Source organism: Miniopterus natalensis, chromosome 2, assembly GCF_054644295.1.
Source record: "Miniopterus natalensis isolate mMinNat1 chromosome 2, mMinNat1.hap1, whole genome shotgun sequence".
Lineage (NCBI taxonomy): Eukaryota > Metazoa > Chordata > Mammalia > Chiroptera > Miniopteridae > Miniopterus > Miniopterus natalensis.
The window spans coordinates 149,943,182-149,961,026 of NC_142082.1; the positions used below are offsets into that span (position 1 = coordinate 149,943,182).

At 32.1% G+C, this 17,845-nt stretch overlaps 1 protein-coding gene across 4 annotated transcripts in view; it reads left to right on the plus strand.

Annotated features, from left to right (window-relative positions):
- ABCD2 (ATP binding cassette subfamily D member 2) overlaps nucleotides 1-17,845 on the plus strand; it is a 48,167-nt gene that overhangs the window by 12,458 nt on the left and 17,864 nt on the right. For all 4 annotated transcript variants that reach the window (XM_016201441.1, XM_016201440.2, XM_087813936.1 and 1 more), the window contains 3 exons: nucleotides 92-257; nucleotides 984-1,078; nucleotides 4,674-4,819. In XM_016201441.1, coding sequence (XP_016056927.1) covers nucleotides 92-257; nucleotides 984-1,078; nucleotides 4,674-4,819 — 407 coding nt within the window. The remainder of the gene's footprint in view (nucleotides 1-91; nucleotides 258-983; nucleotides 1,079-4,673; nucleotides 4,820-17,845) is intronic.

A 17,845-nucleotide genomic window follows, 5' to 3' on the forward strand; every position in this document is an offset into this window, starting at 1 on the left:
ATGTAAAATCAACAAGCTTATCTGACGGCACATTTATTTAAAAGTCTATCTTGGGTGTATTAACTATTTTATTTCTCTGTGTTGGTTTTAGGTCACTGAATTAGCAGGCTATACCGCCCGAGTGTACAATATGTTTTGGGTCTTTGATGAAGTAAAAAGAGGCATTTATAAGAGAACTGCTGTCATGCAAGAATCTGAAATCCATAAGAACGGAGCTGACATAGAATTACCCCTCAGTGACACACTGGCAATCAAAGGTTTTCAACTCAAATGTTTTTATATTTTTTCCTATATTTGTTTATCAACAGAACCAAGGTTTTTTAGATGATAGCTTTTAACTGTTATATGGGACCAACATTTAGTTATTTAAACAGTTACTCCCAAAGTCAGTGTAGCAATTTGAGGAGTGGTGACTAACATTACCATAAAAAAAAATTATACTACTTTTATTTAGGGCAAAGTTTCTAGAGTTATTTTTGGAAACTGCACATAGGGCAGAATGGATTGTTTGCTTTAAAGATTAAAGTAACAGAACTAGAGCTAATCACATTGTTCCTCATCATTCTGTTTTAAAACTTAAGTTTGGTTATCATATTTTTAAAAATTGTGTTATTCTGTGTCTTCATCCCCTTTTTGCAGCACTATGTTTATTCAATAGGAAAGGTTAATTTAGAGAAATAAGTAGTTATAAAGAGTATGGCTGGGTTACATCAGATAGAGTTTGGCTTTGCTCTCATGATTTTGACATCAGATTGTTGCAGAATAATGTTTCTGAGAGAGATTTTCCAAATAGATGTGTCAGAATATCCCAAAATGCATTATACTTTGCTTTAAATACAAATATTTACTTTTATTTCTATAATTTATTACTGTGAAGTATATTTATAATACATTTGTCTGTTATGCTACATTATACTTTAAGATATTTAATTAGCAATAATACCTGATGGCTTTTGTAATTTAAACTGTTCCTTAACTTACAGGAAAAGTTATCGATGTGGATCATGGGATTATTTGTGAAAATGTTCCCATAATTACGCCAACGGGAGAAGTGGTGGCTTCCAGGCTAAACTTCAAAGTAAGATGATATTCAAGAATCTTCTGATTGTTGCCATCACACTAATACAAAACAACTCAGAATTCATATGCCTTATGTTAAATACTTGGAGGAGCATATGGAAAGGAGGGGAAATCAAGAAAGGTATGCACAGTGGCTCAATTACAGAAGCAGTTACTTCCTCAGAAAGCAGAGAAAAAGAGAAATTTGATTTCTACTGCTTTATTGACAGGTTAATATCAAAATTATAATGCACTAAGAGCCTATGCTAGGTAACTTTCTAGAGCACTAGAAAATTTCCTCATAAATTAATATCTGGAAATAAATGTTTTTTCCTTATAGAAATTACTCAAAAACTACAAACTTATATAATAATACATTTACTGAAGTATGAGATTAAAGGTCATTAACAGGTTTACTTGTTATTACACATTCTCTAAATTTAATTTATATTTTAAATAATCACAGCTTCTGTTAGAAAAAATCAGATCCGTTAGAAATAAAATCAGTTTAAAAAATCAGTTTATAACTCCGTCGAGAACTAGAGTTGTTATTTAACATTTTATATCTTGATGACAAAAATTAAGATGTAAGAACAGTTATTAAGCCCGAGGCCCTAATTTAAAGCATTGTAAAATTCAAACATACATTTTGGAATTCAAGTACAAAATAATTTGCTGATAAGCATGACTAACTATAATGAAGGCATATAAGCTTTAGTTCAAAGACATGACTGGACTTGATAACAGAATTACAAAATGACAGTACATGTGCTAATAATTTTAGTATGGACTTTGTAGTCAAGGTTAATTATTAAAATGTATTTAGAGATGAATAAGGGTGCTGGAAAAGATGAGAAGTACTGAACAGGGAAAATTTTGTATTAATAAATAAAAGAGAAATTGTGTTTTAACTGCAATTTAATAAGGCTTTATTTTTCCATTTATAGACCTATAGAGTTCTTTAATTATTTGGATCTGAACATGATACCAACTAGGTGCGAAAGGTGCACCATAATCTTAAATAGGTTTGAAATAAAACATTTAAAGAGGAATACATGGAATGTTTAATTACTTATTAATAGTTTAGCAATTTATAATTTGTGCCTTTTTTTATAGAGCCTTTTTTTTGTCAGGTTAGGTTTCATAATATCGACTCTTATTGTTCCATTTATTAAACAGATTAAGAGTCTTGAACTCTGCCACCTACTAATTACATTATTGTGGACATATCACCCTCTCTCTGTAAAAAAATTCAGAGCTCAGTTTATTTTTATGTGAAATAAATTTTAAAATAATCTAATAACAGTGTCATATTTTATAGTTCTACAAAAATATATGTTATTATAGTACACTGTTATGGTAATTGTTTATTTTTGACTCTTATAGGAAATTTTATTTAAAGTCTCAGGTCCCTAAAATATAATAGAAAGTTCTGTTTCCTCTGCATGGATTAAGAAACAGTTTTTTAGAACTTTGTTGGTCTTTCAGAATTTAAAAAAAAAAACACAAACATTTGGAGAAGAAAATTCAATAAATGTGGTAATTCTTTATGCTTCACATTCACTGCTTACTAAATATCAGAAAACATGCTAAAAATATGAATGTAGAAAAGTCTTCTATTATGACGCAAAATGTGTTAAATTTCTGAGAATTGCTAACAGAGAATGGCCAGATTAAAAAGTTTTGTGAATGTGCCTTTTGCCATTGCACACATAAAAAATCATTTGAGAAGTATTTATGCTTCTACAAAATCTAACTTCCTTAATCCTCTCTCTAGTCAAAGAGCACAGTAAATCACAAATTAATTCGTTCCGGGTTCTTCCCAGGATTTTCCTTGAACTTTTTTCTATCAAAATAGCATTTTAGTTTGGCTACAATTAAAAAGAAAAAACATCTGGTCAGATTTTATAGACTCTGGCTTGCCTCTGTCTGATGTCCTTGTGGTGGCTGTCTTTGCTGCCTAGAATGCTCTTCCCCTACATCTGACCAGTTGCTTCTTGTCACCCAGGCTCAGCCAAAATGTTACCTCCTCAAAGATGACTTTCCTGACCATCCAATCAAAAGAAGCCCCCACACCAGGCTCACAATGCCACCATCTTTCCTCTTTTGCTGTCATAATAGCATTTATCACTAATTCATTTTTTGTTCATGTGTTTATCATTGTCTTTCCCATTCGGAATCTAAGCTCTATGAGAACAAGGACTTTGTCTCGGCCAACACTGTATCCACTGTGCCTAGAAGAATGTCAGGCACATGGTAGATATTCAATCAATGTTTGCCAAGGAAACGTCTAATTATTTAGACAGAATATGAACCTGAACCATTTTTGCTTTATATATACTTATTATACACATTCCTAGTTCCTTTATCTAACTTCCATTCCAACCCTTCTTTTTTCCTTCCCTTCCTCCCTCCTTTCCTCTCCCTACTACCTTCTTTCAATAAAAAAGATTTCAGCTTATGTTATACACAGCAAATGAGTCAAGGATAGACATGGAACTGGTTGGTCCCTCATACTGATATAATGCAAGTAATATAATGCTCTTTCATTTTTGAGTTTTCAGCTGATATATTCAACAGTATCATTGACACTTAGATACTTATATGCATACTGTACAGAGATGTATCTACAGATATACCGTAATTCTTTCTGTCATACTTTCGTACGATACTCATTTTTAAATCACTGATTATAAAATATTTTTTTTCCTTAAAAACAGATCTGATTTTTTAATGGTGTTTCTCTCCCTTGTTCTTAACAATACCCTTTAAACGCCACACTAAGATACCTTCCCAATCCTGCCTAGTAGAAAGGCAGCTCATGGTATTTAACTGTTTAAATTTAAATGGTAAATAAGATGAAAGATTCCAAAGACAAATATTCAATCGATAATGGATAAAAAACTTTGATTTTATTGCTATATCTATATAACTGTATATACATACATATATATATATATACACACATATATATATTTGTTTTAATGCATCCCCATACATAAGACTAAATTATAATCCTCTTGTTTTCTTCTGTCTTGGTTTAGTAAACATATTTTTTTTATCTGTGAATAAAGCAGAACTGGAATAAATTTATCTCTCTGATTATGGGCTTTTGTGATTTCTGTAACATTTTAAACTGCTAAAGTACAAAATTAAACAACCCAGCTGGCTCTTAAATAACTGTGCTTTATAGCTAATAACTCCAACTGGCAGATACAACAAAGTTATATTTTAATTCAATATAAAGTTAATTAAATATTAATATAAATAAAATAAAATTGAATATATTTTAATTTAAATTTTAATAGTTTCTTATTTTCCATGTGGTTTTTTTTCTACATATATATAGTATCTGATTACAAGACCCAATTAAAATTTTGGAAAGCCAAGTGCTCATTCCAAGCAGATTCATTTTCTTTGAGATTAGATTAATTTATTTTAGCTTCAGACCATAGTCAAAGCCAAATTTGAGGCTGTTAATCCTGATATATTTTTCTTTGATTCCTTGCCCATCCTAGGTTATCATGTGTTTGAAAGGTTTTTTAAAATAAATCACTTTTAAATGCTGCCAAATGAAGTTATTTTGCAGTTCGTAATTTTATTTCTTTCTTTAGGTACAAGAAGGAATGCATCTTTTGATAACTGGTCCCAATGGTTGTGGGAAAAGTTCTCTCTTCAGAATTTTAAGTGGGCTCTGGCCTGTGTATGAAGGAGTCCTCTATAAACCACCTCCCCAACATATGTTCTATATTCCACAAAGGTAGGTAAAAATTTTTATATCACAAGAGACAGTTTTCTTTTACTCTTAATTCTCTTGATTCCTTAGGCTCTTTAGTTTGTAATCTTTAAGCAGGTTTTCATTGATAGACACTATTAAGGAAATAAAAATAAAAATTCAGTTCTAAAAAGGACAATACCACTTACAGGACAATATCATGTCTGTTCATTTTTACATCGAACTGGATATAATGAACACTCAAAGGCTACAGATGTTAGTCTCAAGGAACAGCAGGCTAGTCCAAAGAATAATTAATCACCTTAGATGTCAGATTATCTCTTCTCACAGAAAGAATAGTACTTAGATAGCATACTAATCTTTCCATCAAGCTGCTTACATTCATATGTTCTAAAATTGTTCAGTTATGTTTAAAGAGCCTCTGTAAAATAGTTTTTATTACAGTTATGCTATATGATTAATTAATGATTCGAAAATACCTTACTTAAAATATTTTACTCTACAAATGAGTGCAAAGTAAGCATAGAAATATTTAAAAGGAACATTGTTTCTTCTAAAGCCTTTAGTCATCATCCTTCATAAAAAATTTAGAAATGTCTAAACACAAAGTTACACTTGAAAATTTGGAATGTCACTGGGGATAAGAGAAAATGAAATCTGAAGAAGTGACACATCTTATACTCGTCTGATCCAGTATTTTTCCATCTGTCCTCACCCTGGGTTAGGTAGATAACACAGAGTACTCCTATTATGTTAAGAGAATAGTCTGTGGAAGCCAACAGAGGGCCTAGCCTGGGAGTATAGGCCAGAGAAGATACAGATACAAATGTTACACGAAGTATGGTACTATCACATGTCTCTTTAGCCCCTTTTCCTTTGTCAGAAAGTGCTTATGCCATCCTGCCCACTGGTCTAAATTGTAGACCGTATGTTATAGTTAGGTAGACAAGGTCCTGCTGGAATTCTTCCTTCAAGTAAGACCTGCGGTAGTAGCAGGAGGCACCTGAGGTGTGGGAGGACTAGTAACTGCACTGGCAGTCAGAAAATATTGGCATATGCGGTATCTTGGCTACTCATGTTTAACAGAAAGTAGATAACCATCTTGTCACACCACAATGATTGCCTCTTTCTGTCTGTACTTTGTAAAGTCCTTTGGGAAGCCTTCTGAAGCTGAAAGCTAAATTATACTCCTAAAGTTGAAGTTTCAGACATTGATGCGTTAAGTAGACTGATTTTAATTTTTTATTTGAAGAAATACTTTGTTATATCATAGAATTCTACTCTCTTAATAAAATTATGTACATAAATCTTATCATTTTAGTTATTTTAGATTTTATATATATATAAATTAAAAGATACAGTTCTTGAATATAGCTGTGACCTGAGCAATATACGACACCTCAAAGACACAGGAAAGTGCATAATCCAAGAAAGTCAGATAAGGGCACTACCAGATAAGAAAACTACAGACTAATATCCCTGGTAGTATAGATGCAAAAATTCTCAACAAAATATTAGGAAACCAAATTTAATAGCTCATTAAAAGAATCATATCATGAGCAAGTGGGATTTATCCCTGGGATGCAAGGATGGTTCAACATATGCAAATCAATAAATGTCATGCATCTCATTAATAGAATGGAAGATAAAAATCACATGATTATCTTAATACATAAAGAATAAGCACTTGACAAATTACTACATGATTTCATGATAAAAACTCTCAATAAATTGGGTGTAGAGGTAACATATCTAACCATAATAAAAGTCATATTCAACAAACCCACAGCTAATGTAATACACAACAGTGAAAGATTGAAAGCTTTTCCTCTAAGATAGGAACAAGATAAGGGTACCCACTCTTACACTCTTATTCAAAATAGCACTGGAAGTCCTAACTGGAGCCATCAGGCAAAATAAAGAAATAAAAGGCATCTAAATTGGAAGGAAAAAAGTAAAATTGTCTTTGTTTGCAGATGATGGGATCTTACATACAGAAAAATGTTTGAAGACCACCAAAAACATTTAGAACAAATTAACAAATTTAATAAGTTGTAGGATACAAAATCAATATACAGAAATCAATTGTGTTTTTATGCACTAACAACAAACTATCTCAAAAAGAATTAAAGATAACAATCCCATTTACATTAGCATCAAAAAACAATAAAATTCTTACTAATAGATTTAACTAAGAAGGTGAAAGATCTGTACACTGAAAACTCTTAAGACTTTCATGAAAGAAATTAACACATGGAAAGATATACCATGTTCATGGATTGCAAGAATATTGTTAAAATGTCCCTACTTCCCAAAGCCCTCTACAGATTCAGTGCAATTCCAATGTCATTGTTGACAGAAATATTAAAAATAAATAAATAAAATTTGTGTGAAAGTACAAAAGACCCTAATAGTGAAAACAATTCTGAGAAAGAAAACCAAATCCAGAGACATCACACTTCCCGATTTCAAACTATATTACAAAGCTATAGTCATCAAAATAGTATGGTATTGGAATAAAAATAGAATAATGGAACAGAATTTAGGGCCAAGAAATAAATACCTGTCAGTTAATATTTGACAAGGGAGCCATAACTGCTCAATGAAGAAAAGATAGTCTCTTCAATAAATAATGTTGGGTAATCTGGACAACCACATACAGAAAAAAAGAAATTGGGCCCCTATCTTACACCACTAACAAAAATAAACTCAAAATTGGTTAAAAACTTGAATGTGAGACCTGAAACCATAAAATCCTTAGAAGAAAACATAGGAAATAAGCTTGATGACATTGGTCTGGGCAATTATTTTTTGGATATGACACCAAAAACAAAGCAAGACAAGCAAAAATCAATAAGTGGGACTACATCAAACTGAAAAGCTTCTGCACAGCTAACGAGGCAATCAAAAAAATGAACCAGCAACCCACAGAATGGGAGAAAATACTTATAAATCTTATGCCTGATAGGGGTTTAATATCCAGAAACGTAAAGAAGTCATATAACTCAGTAGCAAAAAATAAAACAGTTCAGTTTAAAAATGGGCAGAGGACATGGCAGTATTTCACCCTTTCTTATGGCTGAGTAGTATTCCATTGAATATATGTATGACAGCTTTTTTATCTAATCTTCTATCGAAGGACACTTCAGTTGTTTCTGTGTCTTAGCCACCATGAATAATGCTGCAGTAAACATAGGGGTACACATATGTTTGCAAATAAATAATGGACCTTGAGAATATCATGCTAAGTGAAATAAGTGAGACAAAAAAGTTAAGGACCATATGATTTCACTCATATGTGGGATATAAAACTGAAAGCAACAAATGAACAAACAAGACAAACAAACAAAAAACAGACACAGACAACAATATGGTGGTTACCAGAAGGAAGCGGGTAAGGGGGGTCAAATACGTGGTGATGGAAGATGATTTCACTTTGGGCGGTGTGTGCACAATGCAATATACAGAAATGGAAATTGTTAGGTAATAGAGGTGTCAGGTAACACTAGGTGATAAACATTTTGCTATGTAGAAGTATATCAAGTCAGTACATTGTATACCTTAAACTTACATACTGTTATATGTCAATTTTATGTTAGTATAACTGGAAAAATAAAGAAAAATGCCACTGAACTGTACACTTAAAATGGTTAAGATGCAGTTATGTTATGTGTATTTTACTACAGTTGTTTAAAAGGTGGCAGGAGGAGAGAAAGTGCATAAATCCAGTCTTTGCCCTCAGAGAAACCTAAATAACTATGTTATTTTGCAACAGATATAAATCACTGGGAAACTTTTTCTTAGTTATGAAATTTCCTCTTGCCTAAGCAAAAGGTCAACTACAGCTTAGTTCAGGAGAAAAATGAGAATGAAAAGTGTTTTTGAAGGCTAAGCTGTTTCTTAATAATTACTGTTAAAAGTCACTTTATCTTGTTACATAGCTTTGGGAAAATGACACTGTGTGTTTATGTTTAAAATCATATATCTTGTAAAAAGCATAGATTTTGTTTAAATGTACATGTAAACTAAGTGTCTAAATGTAGTATTTATTTCTTATATTCCAAAGGCTGCTGAGTTTTTCAAGTAAATTTGAAAATAATCTTGTAAGTTTTTATGATTTAAAAGGAGGCTTCTACAACCTATTTCAAAATATTTGTCAGTAGCTAATTTAAAACATTTCTTCTTAGGATATTCTCTTTAATAAATATTATCTGATATTTTATTGCATTAATTTATAGCAATAGAATATTGCTTAAATACTAGGTCATCAGGAAGAAAACCCTGTAAATTGAATATAGAATTGAGTCTTATGTACCTACAGAATAAACTTTGTAAGTCACAAACAGACCTTTATAAATAATCTCCCTGTTTTTACTTTTTCATTATTGAAAGATTTCCTTGTAGAAAATAGATCTCTTTATGCACTAATCAAATATATGTTAAATGTTCTTTTCCTCGGGAAAAAGAAGTGGGATTTGTTAAAGTGGATTTCTAATAATGTCATGTAGTGCACAGAAGAAAAAGGTAAACTACTGAGGAAAAAAATATTCTAATTAAGCATATTAGGTCACTTTTTTAAAAAACCATATCTCTAGAGAATTGCTCAGTTTAAAAACTGGGAAACCTGAATTCCTAAGAAATTGTGAAATCATTTTAGCAATGTTAATAATGAGAGCCAGCTAAAAGAATCTGGGCCTTAGTTCAAGAATACAAATAAAAAGTTGTGGTAGATAAATTCGTTTCAAAACAGTTTCCTCATCTCATCCTCATTAATGGTTGCAATGACAATTACTTGAATATTTTGTAAGTTTGAGCACAGATATATTTCATCTAAAATATAGATTTAGTCACTCTAAATCTATGGTAAAACTCTTAGTCTTGCTCAGATAGTACTTTAAAAATATTTGGCATTTTCAGGCTGTTGGAGCCTGAATTCCTAAGCAATGTGACTATCCTTTAAACTGATTATTAAAACTCATTGTTCCCTGCCTACCCTCGGGAAAAGTCCTCCAGTTGGATACAGATCTTGAAATTCTTCTGTCAATCCTTGGTGCAGTTTCTCTGTCTTGCCAGCTGCATAAGGGTAGATTTAAGATTTCCTGCTCTTGTTTTAATTCACTTAGTAATTCTCCAGTATGTCTCTGTCTTCAGCCATCGAAACCTCAAAGCCCAATCTTTTATTGAGTTGTTTTGTTCACCTGCTAACCAAATATTATTATATGCTAACACTCACCAAAATGAGAAAGCAAAATATTCAATAGTGGTTGGGGGAACAGAAAGTAGAGGAGAGAAAGGGAAGGAGGGAGGTAGAGGGAGGAAGTGACGGTGGGAGAGTGGAAGGGACGGAGGGAAGGAAGACAGAAGATAACAGGCTTACTCACAAAGGTAGCAAACTCTAGGGTTCCTTTATACTACTGTTTTTTCTGAGTCCTCCAGAGGATCATTTATATATATCACATGTCTCCTCGGCAGCAGTCTGGTCAGGCACCAACTCACCATGTAATTCTGTCCCCAAAGCTCCTGCATTCACTATCTTTCCTGGAATATCTTGGGAAAGAAATTTTAACCATGACCTTACTACTGGAACCTGTATGCCCAAATACGTACCCTCAGGCCAACAGATCCGAAATAGATTCGGATTTCCCACAATTTTATATGAAAAGGAAACTTGTACAAATGTCATCCATCTTTGACATGAAGTCTGAGAAGTAAAAGTTTGGGAAAGTGAAAGAAGGATTGTATTATGGATCAAAATTAAATTTGACTAAATATTTTTTTAAAGAAAAAGGAGGGAAAAAGGGGGAGTGGAATGGGTGAGATATTATACTTCATATCTTGGGAAGATTTTTTTGTATTTGATTCTTTGTCAATATTTTACTCTTTCTTTAAATTTAACCCAGTATTTATTAAAGTCCTGCTATAAGATACTGCAGAGGATAGACGGTGAGTAATACAGTTACTCACACAGTATGGTGTTTATGTCAAATTTGGTTTTAAACAAAAACATGCAAGTAACTTCAATTAAAGCAGAATAAGTGCCTCAAGAAAGGTAAGAAATGCTATAGATGTTCAAAATGAGGGAAAATACAACAGAACAATGTGTCATTTGACCTAGGTTTCAAAAGTTAGGATTTTAACAGTTGTCATGAATTGTTTCTCCAGTGTCTGAATAGATCAGAAATGCCACAGATTCAAGTAAACACAAGTTTCTCGTTTTTGTTTTTCGGACACTTCTAAGCAGGGCTGTCCTGTCCACCCTCCCTCTAATACACCAAGCTGAGAAAAGTAAATATTTGTTAGACTTATCTCCATTAATATTATGTCATCTGAACATACTGGAAATAGTGTTCATTGCCTAGGTTCTTAAGCATTGCTGATGTGTTCTTTTGGCTGAAAAGGAAGAAAGAAGATAACAGGAAGAAGTTCTCTGAATTACTTTTTAAAGTTTTCTAGTGTTTTGGGAGTCTGCCATTTCCCTGGTTCCTACCTAAGGAGCTCATATCCTCTTTTTAAAAAATAAATAAATTTTAATCCTCACCCAAGGATATGTTTTTATTGATTTTTCAGGGGAAGAGAGAGAGAGAGAGAGAGAGAGAAACATCAATCGGTTGCCTCCTGTAGGTGCCATGACCAGGGATTGAACCACAACCTAGGTTTGTGCCCTGAACGGGAACCAAACCCACCACCTTTTGGTGTAGGGGATGACACTGCAGCCAGCTGAGCCACCCAGCTCATCTCCCCTTTAAGAGTACATACCACAGTCTTATATGTTAAATTTTAGTCTGCCAATGCTTCTTAAAAAAAAAAAAAAAATGACGGTAACTTCTATAATAGTCATTTTTTGTACTCATCTGTCATAAGATATTCTGAAATTATAAATAACATGTTATTTGTCAGCTCAGCATTTGTTTATAAACTAATCCATTCACAGGGTAGTAGGTTCCAGTACCATGTTACTTAATCTTCTAGACTAAATGTAAATAAATACCGCTTAATAAAGTAGTTATGAATCACATTTTAAAATTTAGCACATCATAAAAATTCTAAATTTGGTTGTACACAGGAAGTATAGTATGACTAATTAGCTTGTACAGCAAATTAAATATAGATAACTTTACTTCTGACTATCTTTTAATGTATGAACAGTATGTATTGATTATGCTCTGCCTAAGTAATGCTAAATAGAATATTTTAAATAATTAAATTGGAGCTCAAAGGGATTAGAGACTTTAATACTTAGAATTACCCAGCAGTTCAGAGCCAGGGTTAGACTTCCCCAAATCTTTGGATACAAACCCTCTGTACTCACCACCTCTTATTTCCAGGTTAATAAAACAATCATATTTAAAACATCTACCTGTGATTTAAAAAGCCGTACACTTTGACCTTAAATATTTTCTCAGACAATCATAATACTTAAAGCCGCTCTAGCACTTTTATTCTCCAAATTTATGAGGAATAACAAACTATGATTCTTTTATAGTTTGTATTACTTTCAAAATTTTCTACTTTCTTCAACTGTTTTTCTTAGTAAGAGGAGCTTATGACATAAAAGCTTTTAGAAGTGCCAGCATTTAACCCATGTTTTATTTTATGGCATTTTTACTAGCACTTTTAATGATATCGTCATAGTTTAAAAATAAGCTGAATTAATATTGATTCTTGTTTTGAGAATCGTATGACCTCTTGAGATAATTGATAGACTCTAGGGCATCTTGAGCAAGGGCTGAACATCTCTGATCGATTACGATTTTTTAAATTAATTTACAATGTGTCAAGCAATTATTGTGTGCTAGTCACTATTTTTCATATATTATATGTTTCTAATTTTTCTGTATGATAACCCATAAGGGTGGTGCTGGTATCCCTAGTTTATAGATGAGAAATCTTAGGTTGAAGTCATCCAGCTGATAAATGTTGGAATTTACATTTGAACTTAGGTATATCTGACTCTAAAGTCACTTTTTCTTGGTTATTGCCTGCAGCAGGAGACACCTCTCTCAAAAATTCCTATTCTCTTGCCTGACCTTGCCAGTGAATATCACCAGCTAAGGTGGTTTGCTTGGAATGCTTACACTGCACTACTATCAAGCTATTGTTTGGAAGCAGAGTCCTTTTAATGCTGGGGGTGGAAGGCAATCCAAGCCAATTCTAACATAAAGTTTTAGCACAGGTACTTGGCTTCCATTCATTTATGTTAATATGAAAGAAAGTATATTCTTGTATAAAAGTGAAATTCCTTTAAGTTAAACTCTGTTCAAATCACTTTTAAATTAGACTATGTTCTCTGTTCCTTTTCCTATTCTTCTAAAACCCATTTCTCAAAAAATTTCAAATAATTTCTCAAAAATATTCCTTAATTTTAAATCAGACTTTTTGCAGAGATATAAAATCAGCAAATCTTAATTTTTATGAAAAGCATTATGGCTTTAAAAAAATCATTATTTATCCTGTATGTTGCCAAAAGAAGAAATTGTCTTTGCATCAGAGCAAAGACTTTGTTTTGTTATAGGAAATTCAACAGAATGGACAAAACCCTCAACACCAACACTACCGACACTGGCACAACTGCACTGCGTGCTAAGACATACATGTGTCAAGTTAGTTTTGTAGATATTTAAAGATCTGAACTTCCTTTTGAATTGTTTCTATATGAATACTTTCTGAATCCAGAATTTCCTTCTTGGAGGCATAGAACTATGTTATACTACAATATTGTTTAATTCACAAATATAAAACCAGATAATGACTGTTAAAGAACCAGAGAGGTTAGAAGACCTAGTTTGCCTCCTTTCTTCATGGAAAAGAGGATGCCCTCATAGGAAAGTATTTCAGTGAGATCCTTGCTTTTCTTCTTTGACCTTAGATATCAGTTTAAAGAATGAAGAGGTCTGGAAAAGGACCTAAGTAAGGATATGGAGGAATACTAGTTTAAATATCCTGATCACCGTTTTCCCCTGGATCTCTAGCTTTTGAACTTTTTAACTCTTACTGAATCTCTAGGTGCCAGAACACAGAGAGATCCCCTGCAAGACAAGGAGTGTGTTTGTTTGTTTGTTTGTTTGTTTCTTTGCTTGATTGATTTTTTTATTTTTTATTTTTATTTTTTAGAAAGAGGGAAAGGGAGAGGGAAAGAGAGAGAAACATGTATGTGAGAGTGAAACATTGGATGCCTCCTGTACTCTTCCTACCTGGGATTGAGCCCCGGGCATGTGCCCTGACTGGGGAATCAAACTGGCAACCTTGTGGTGCAGGGGATGATACCCAACCAACTGAGCCACACTGGTCAGGGCAAGGAGTGTATTTATTTAAGTAAGATGCAGGCTAGCCAGGCCATTGCCTGAGTGGAATGTTGGTCTGAAAGGGCCTCTGGAATAAAAGAGTATGATATAGCTTAATCCAGGCCTACTCATGGAGCCCCATACCTAATAGGTTACACATACACTGGTCTTGCTCTCCCCAAATTAGACAAACCTGGGCTTTGAGAGTGGGAGTTGTTACTGGAAGAGACTTTGCCTATGTTATGTGTGCGTCACTGTTCAACAGATCTTTGTAGAATATAAGCTTGAAAGGGCATCTGCATGTCTCTTTATGCATTGGTGGTATCCTACTAAACCTAAAACATGCCTGTTGGCATATTATAACTGTGCAATAAACCTCTGATGAATAATTGAATAAATTAATTAATGAATATCTCCACAGACTTGGTTTCTATTGCCAAATTAATACAGCTTCTTATACTAATTAGGGAGCAAACTATTTATCGTGTTGTTTGCACTAGATATACCTAATAATGCTCTTTAGATGGGAATAAATATTTGTTATTTAATATATCTTTTTTAAAAGAAATTATTTTAGCTATGAAAAAGTTTCAGTAGTATTGCTGTAGCAAATTCACTTCTATTCCTTTGCTTATGACTATTAGATTCAAATCAAGTAAAATTTACATAAATATCTTTGGACAATTGGTTGACAGAATTATAAGCTACACATTTGGTATATCCTGTGTAGTAATTATTACCATTCAGTTCTTAAAAATCTCTTAAAGGGATATATAAATGTAAACATGATTTCCTATAGCTTTCTGTTGCTTGGAAAAATGTTGCTTTTTTTCATATGTAACTCTTCTATGGGCTAATTTATAAAAATAATAATGGAAAAAATCTTCAATGCATCTAAAAGTTTTTCTCATTTTATGAGTCAATTATTAGGGTAAGCCACATGGAATTGTAATTTTTAAAGGTCAATAGGTCAAATGTCAGAAATTCCATACAGTAATTTAATATAATGATAAATACTCTTAACAAAGTTGACTTTTAAATGATTTGTATTCTTAGCTTGTTGATACTTTGATTATTCCACTAACATTATTATTTTTATTACTTGGAAATGAACACAATCCCTGCTCTTAAGAGGATGTGCACATCTCTGTTCTGGCACCTAGAAGTATCTAATCCTAAAAATATAATTTCAGTAATAAGTAGTTATCTCTTTTCAGTTGAGTATTTCTTCTTTTGCTACATATTTATTTTAAGAATATTAGGAATTACATGAATTGACGACTCAAATCTTGTTTTTGCTGTTCATGAAAAAATTTGATGACATGATTGGTTCCAGCATATACATTTATATGAATTATTAATAGCTAGGTTTTATAGCTTTCAGATCGCTAGCTTCTTGTTACTATAGAAGTTCTTAGCTGTACCTTATTCTTAAACTTAGCACATGCCTTAAATATAGTCAAATTGCAGTGAAACTTTTATCAGTATTGTTCACAATTAAAATCTAGATGACTACAAAATAATTAGCATTTTGGGTGATCATTCCAGAGACTCCAAGCACAAAGACAGGGTTAACATTTCTCCATGCTTTCTCCTTCTTTCTACTTTTGTCAATATTAAATAGAAAAGTAGATAATAATATAAAATATACAAATATAAACCCCAATAAATGTCAATACATTTTACCAAAACAACCATAATGTGTTGATACTTGCATGGACAGAAAAGTGGGGAGTATAAAACCAATTACAAAAGTACCCTAAGATATTTATAATAACTATAAAAAGCCATAATCACTGGGAATGGAATCAATCTCGAACAATTTTACTTTAACTTTACTGTTACAATGAAGAGCTTTCATTATAGATGCATTTGGAGGAATTTTGGATTACAAAAAACAACTATGATAATTGTTTAAATAATGACAATTATTTAAATTATAATGTGATACCTATGGGTTTATTCCAATATTTTTTCCACAACAGAGGTGATTTGAATTTTACTTAGAGAAAGTAAGTTAAAATTAGTGTCTCTCTTTTGTTAGCTACTAATTATAAGCAATCAATTTTTGTTGTTGTTGCTAATAGTATGTATGTTGCATGAATCTCTTCCTGATGGGCCAGAGCAAGTAAGCTAATAACATTCTGACATGGTAATTGATCTACCTGAAATAATTAGAAGATAATATGAAGAGGTCTATATATCTAGAAAGGAAAGTTTAGAAAAGGGTACTTTAAGTGCTTATCAATTATGTATAACTTTAGTAGACTGGAGAAACTTGAGCTAGCTTACAATGTTAAATTCCAGGCCTTTGAGTTGGAAATAGGATCACATGCAAACTAATCATATAAACACTGGATGTAGGGTCTTCAATTCCCTTTTGCTTTCAAATAGATTCAACATCATACCATGGTAACTTTAACTTCATAATAATATTTTTAAAAAATTATATTAACAAAACCTATTAGAGTATCCTTAGTTGCTGTGTACCTCATTAAACACATAATGAGGTACATAGTAACATCAACAGATAAAGTGCTGTTTTTAGCATTTCAAGTTATATGAAACAATGGTGAGAAAATGGCACATTAGTAAAGCAATAGTAGTTGTCCTTAATGAATACATAATTTTATAAGATATTTTTGTATAACTTCATCAGCCTTTTCTTCACATAAATTTTCAAAGAAACAATTTTTATCTTCTATTAAATCATTTTTAGTAACAATAGCTCAAATAAGAAATTATATGGACACATTTACATTTCTTCATCTAGCAGCATAAAATGTTTATGGTTTGACATTTTATTTAAATTTCATCCTGACTGAATTTTTTAAAAACCTTAGCAGTTAAAACTATGTTTCTTTCTTGTTTTGACTTTTTTTATTTCAAGAGTGCATGTTCAAAACTATTAGACTTATAAACACAATAAGAAATTAAGCATTGCAAAACATAGTTCAGTTATTTTGCTTTGCCTTATAGTTAAGAGCCCTTATGAAATAAATTGCCATACTTGTTCATCAAAGAGAATTTACAGATTTCAAAAGGCATAAGGAAATCATAAATAATATTAAATTATCATTTTAAAGAAATTATAAAGTTTTGCCCTTCCAAATTCCTCTTACAAAGGAAGCATATTGATACCTTTGAGGCCCCATAAATTGCTCCAGTGAACTACATGGTGCTCCGGTTAATTAAAAAAAGTACTTCTAAGTAAACTTGAGATACTTTCTTGAGTGTTTAAAAGAATATAATTTCTAAAATTTATATGATTAGGTACTTATTAATCATATTGCAAAAAATAAAAAGTTACTATGGATTATAAAACTACAAGTTTCTTAGCTAGCTAAATAGAAATTTTTTACAGCCTTTTTAAAATTTGCTTTTCCCATAAGTAGAAAACTTAAGCCTAAGTAGGAATGAACTTTTTTTGCTTCAATAAGTTTAGTGAATGCCTACTATGTGCTCTGACTACATTGCTTCACTTAATCTTCATAACATGCAATAAAGTAAGTTACTTTACAAACGAGATACTTCTAGCTCAGAATTTGGTCGCATTGCTAGTAAATGCTGAGTTCAGGTTTCCAGCTCAAAACCATCTCTCCAAAGCCCATTGTCACAACCATGATTCTATACTGCCTTCCCTGAAATGTAGATATAAAATATGATGCCATCAAACATTGCCAGTTAATCAAGTCTTATGGTAAATCCTGTAGACATATTGTGAAATGAATGTTCAGATGTATTATAATCATTGTAGTCTCAGTTATGT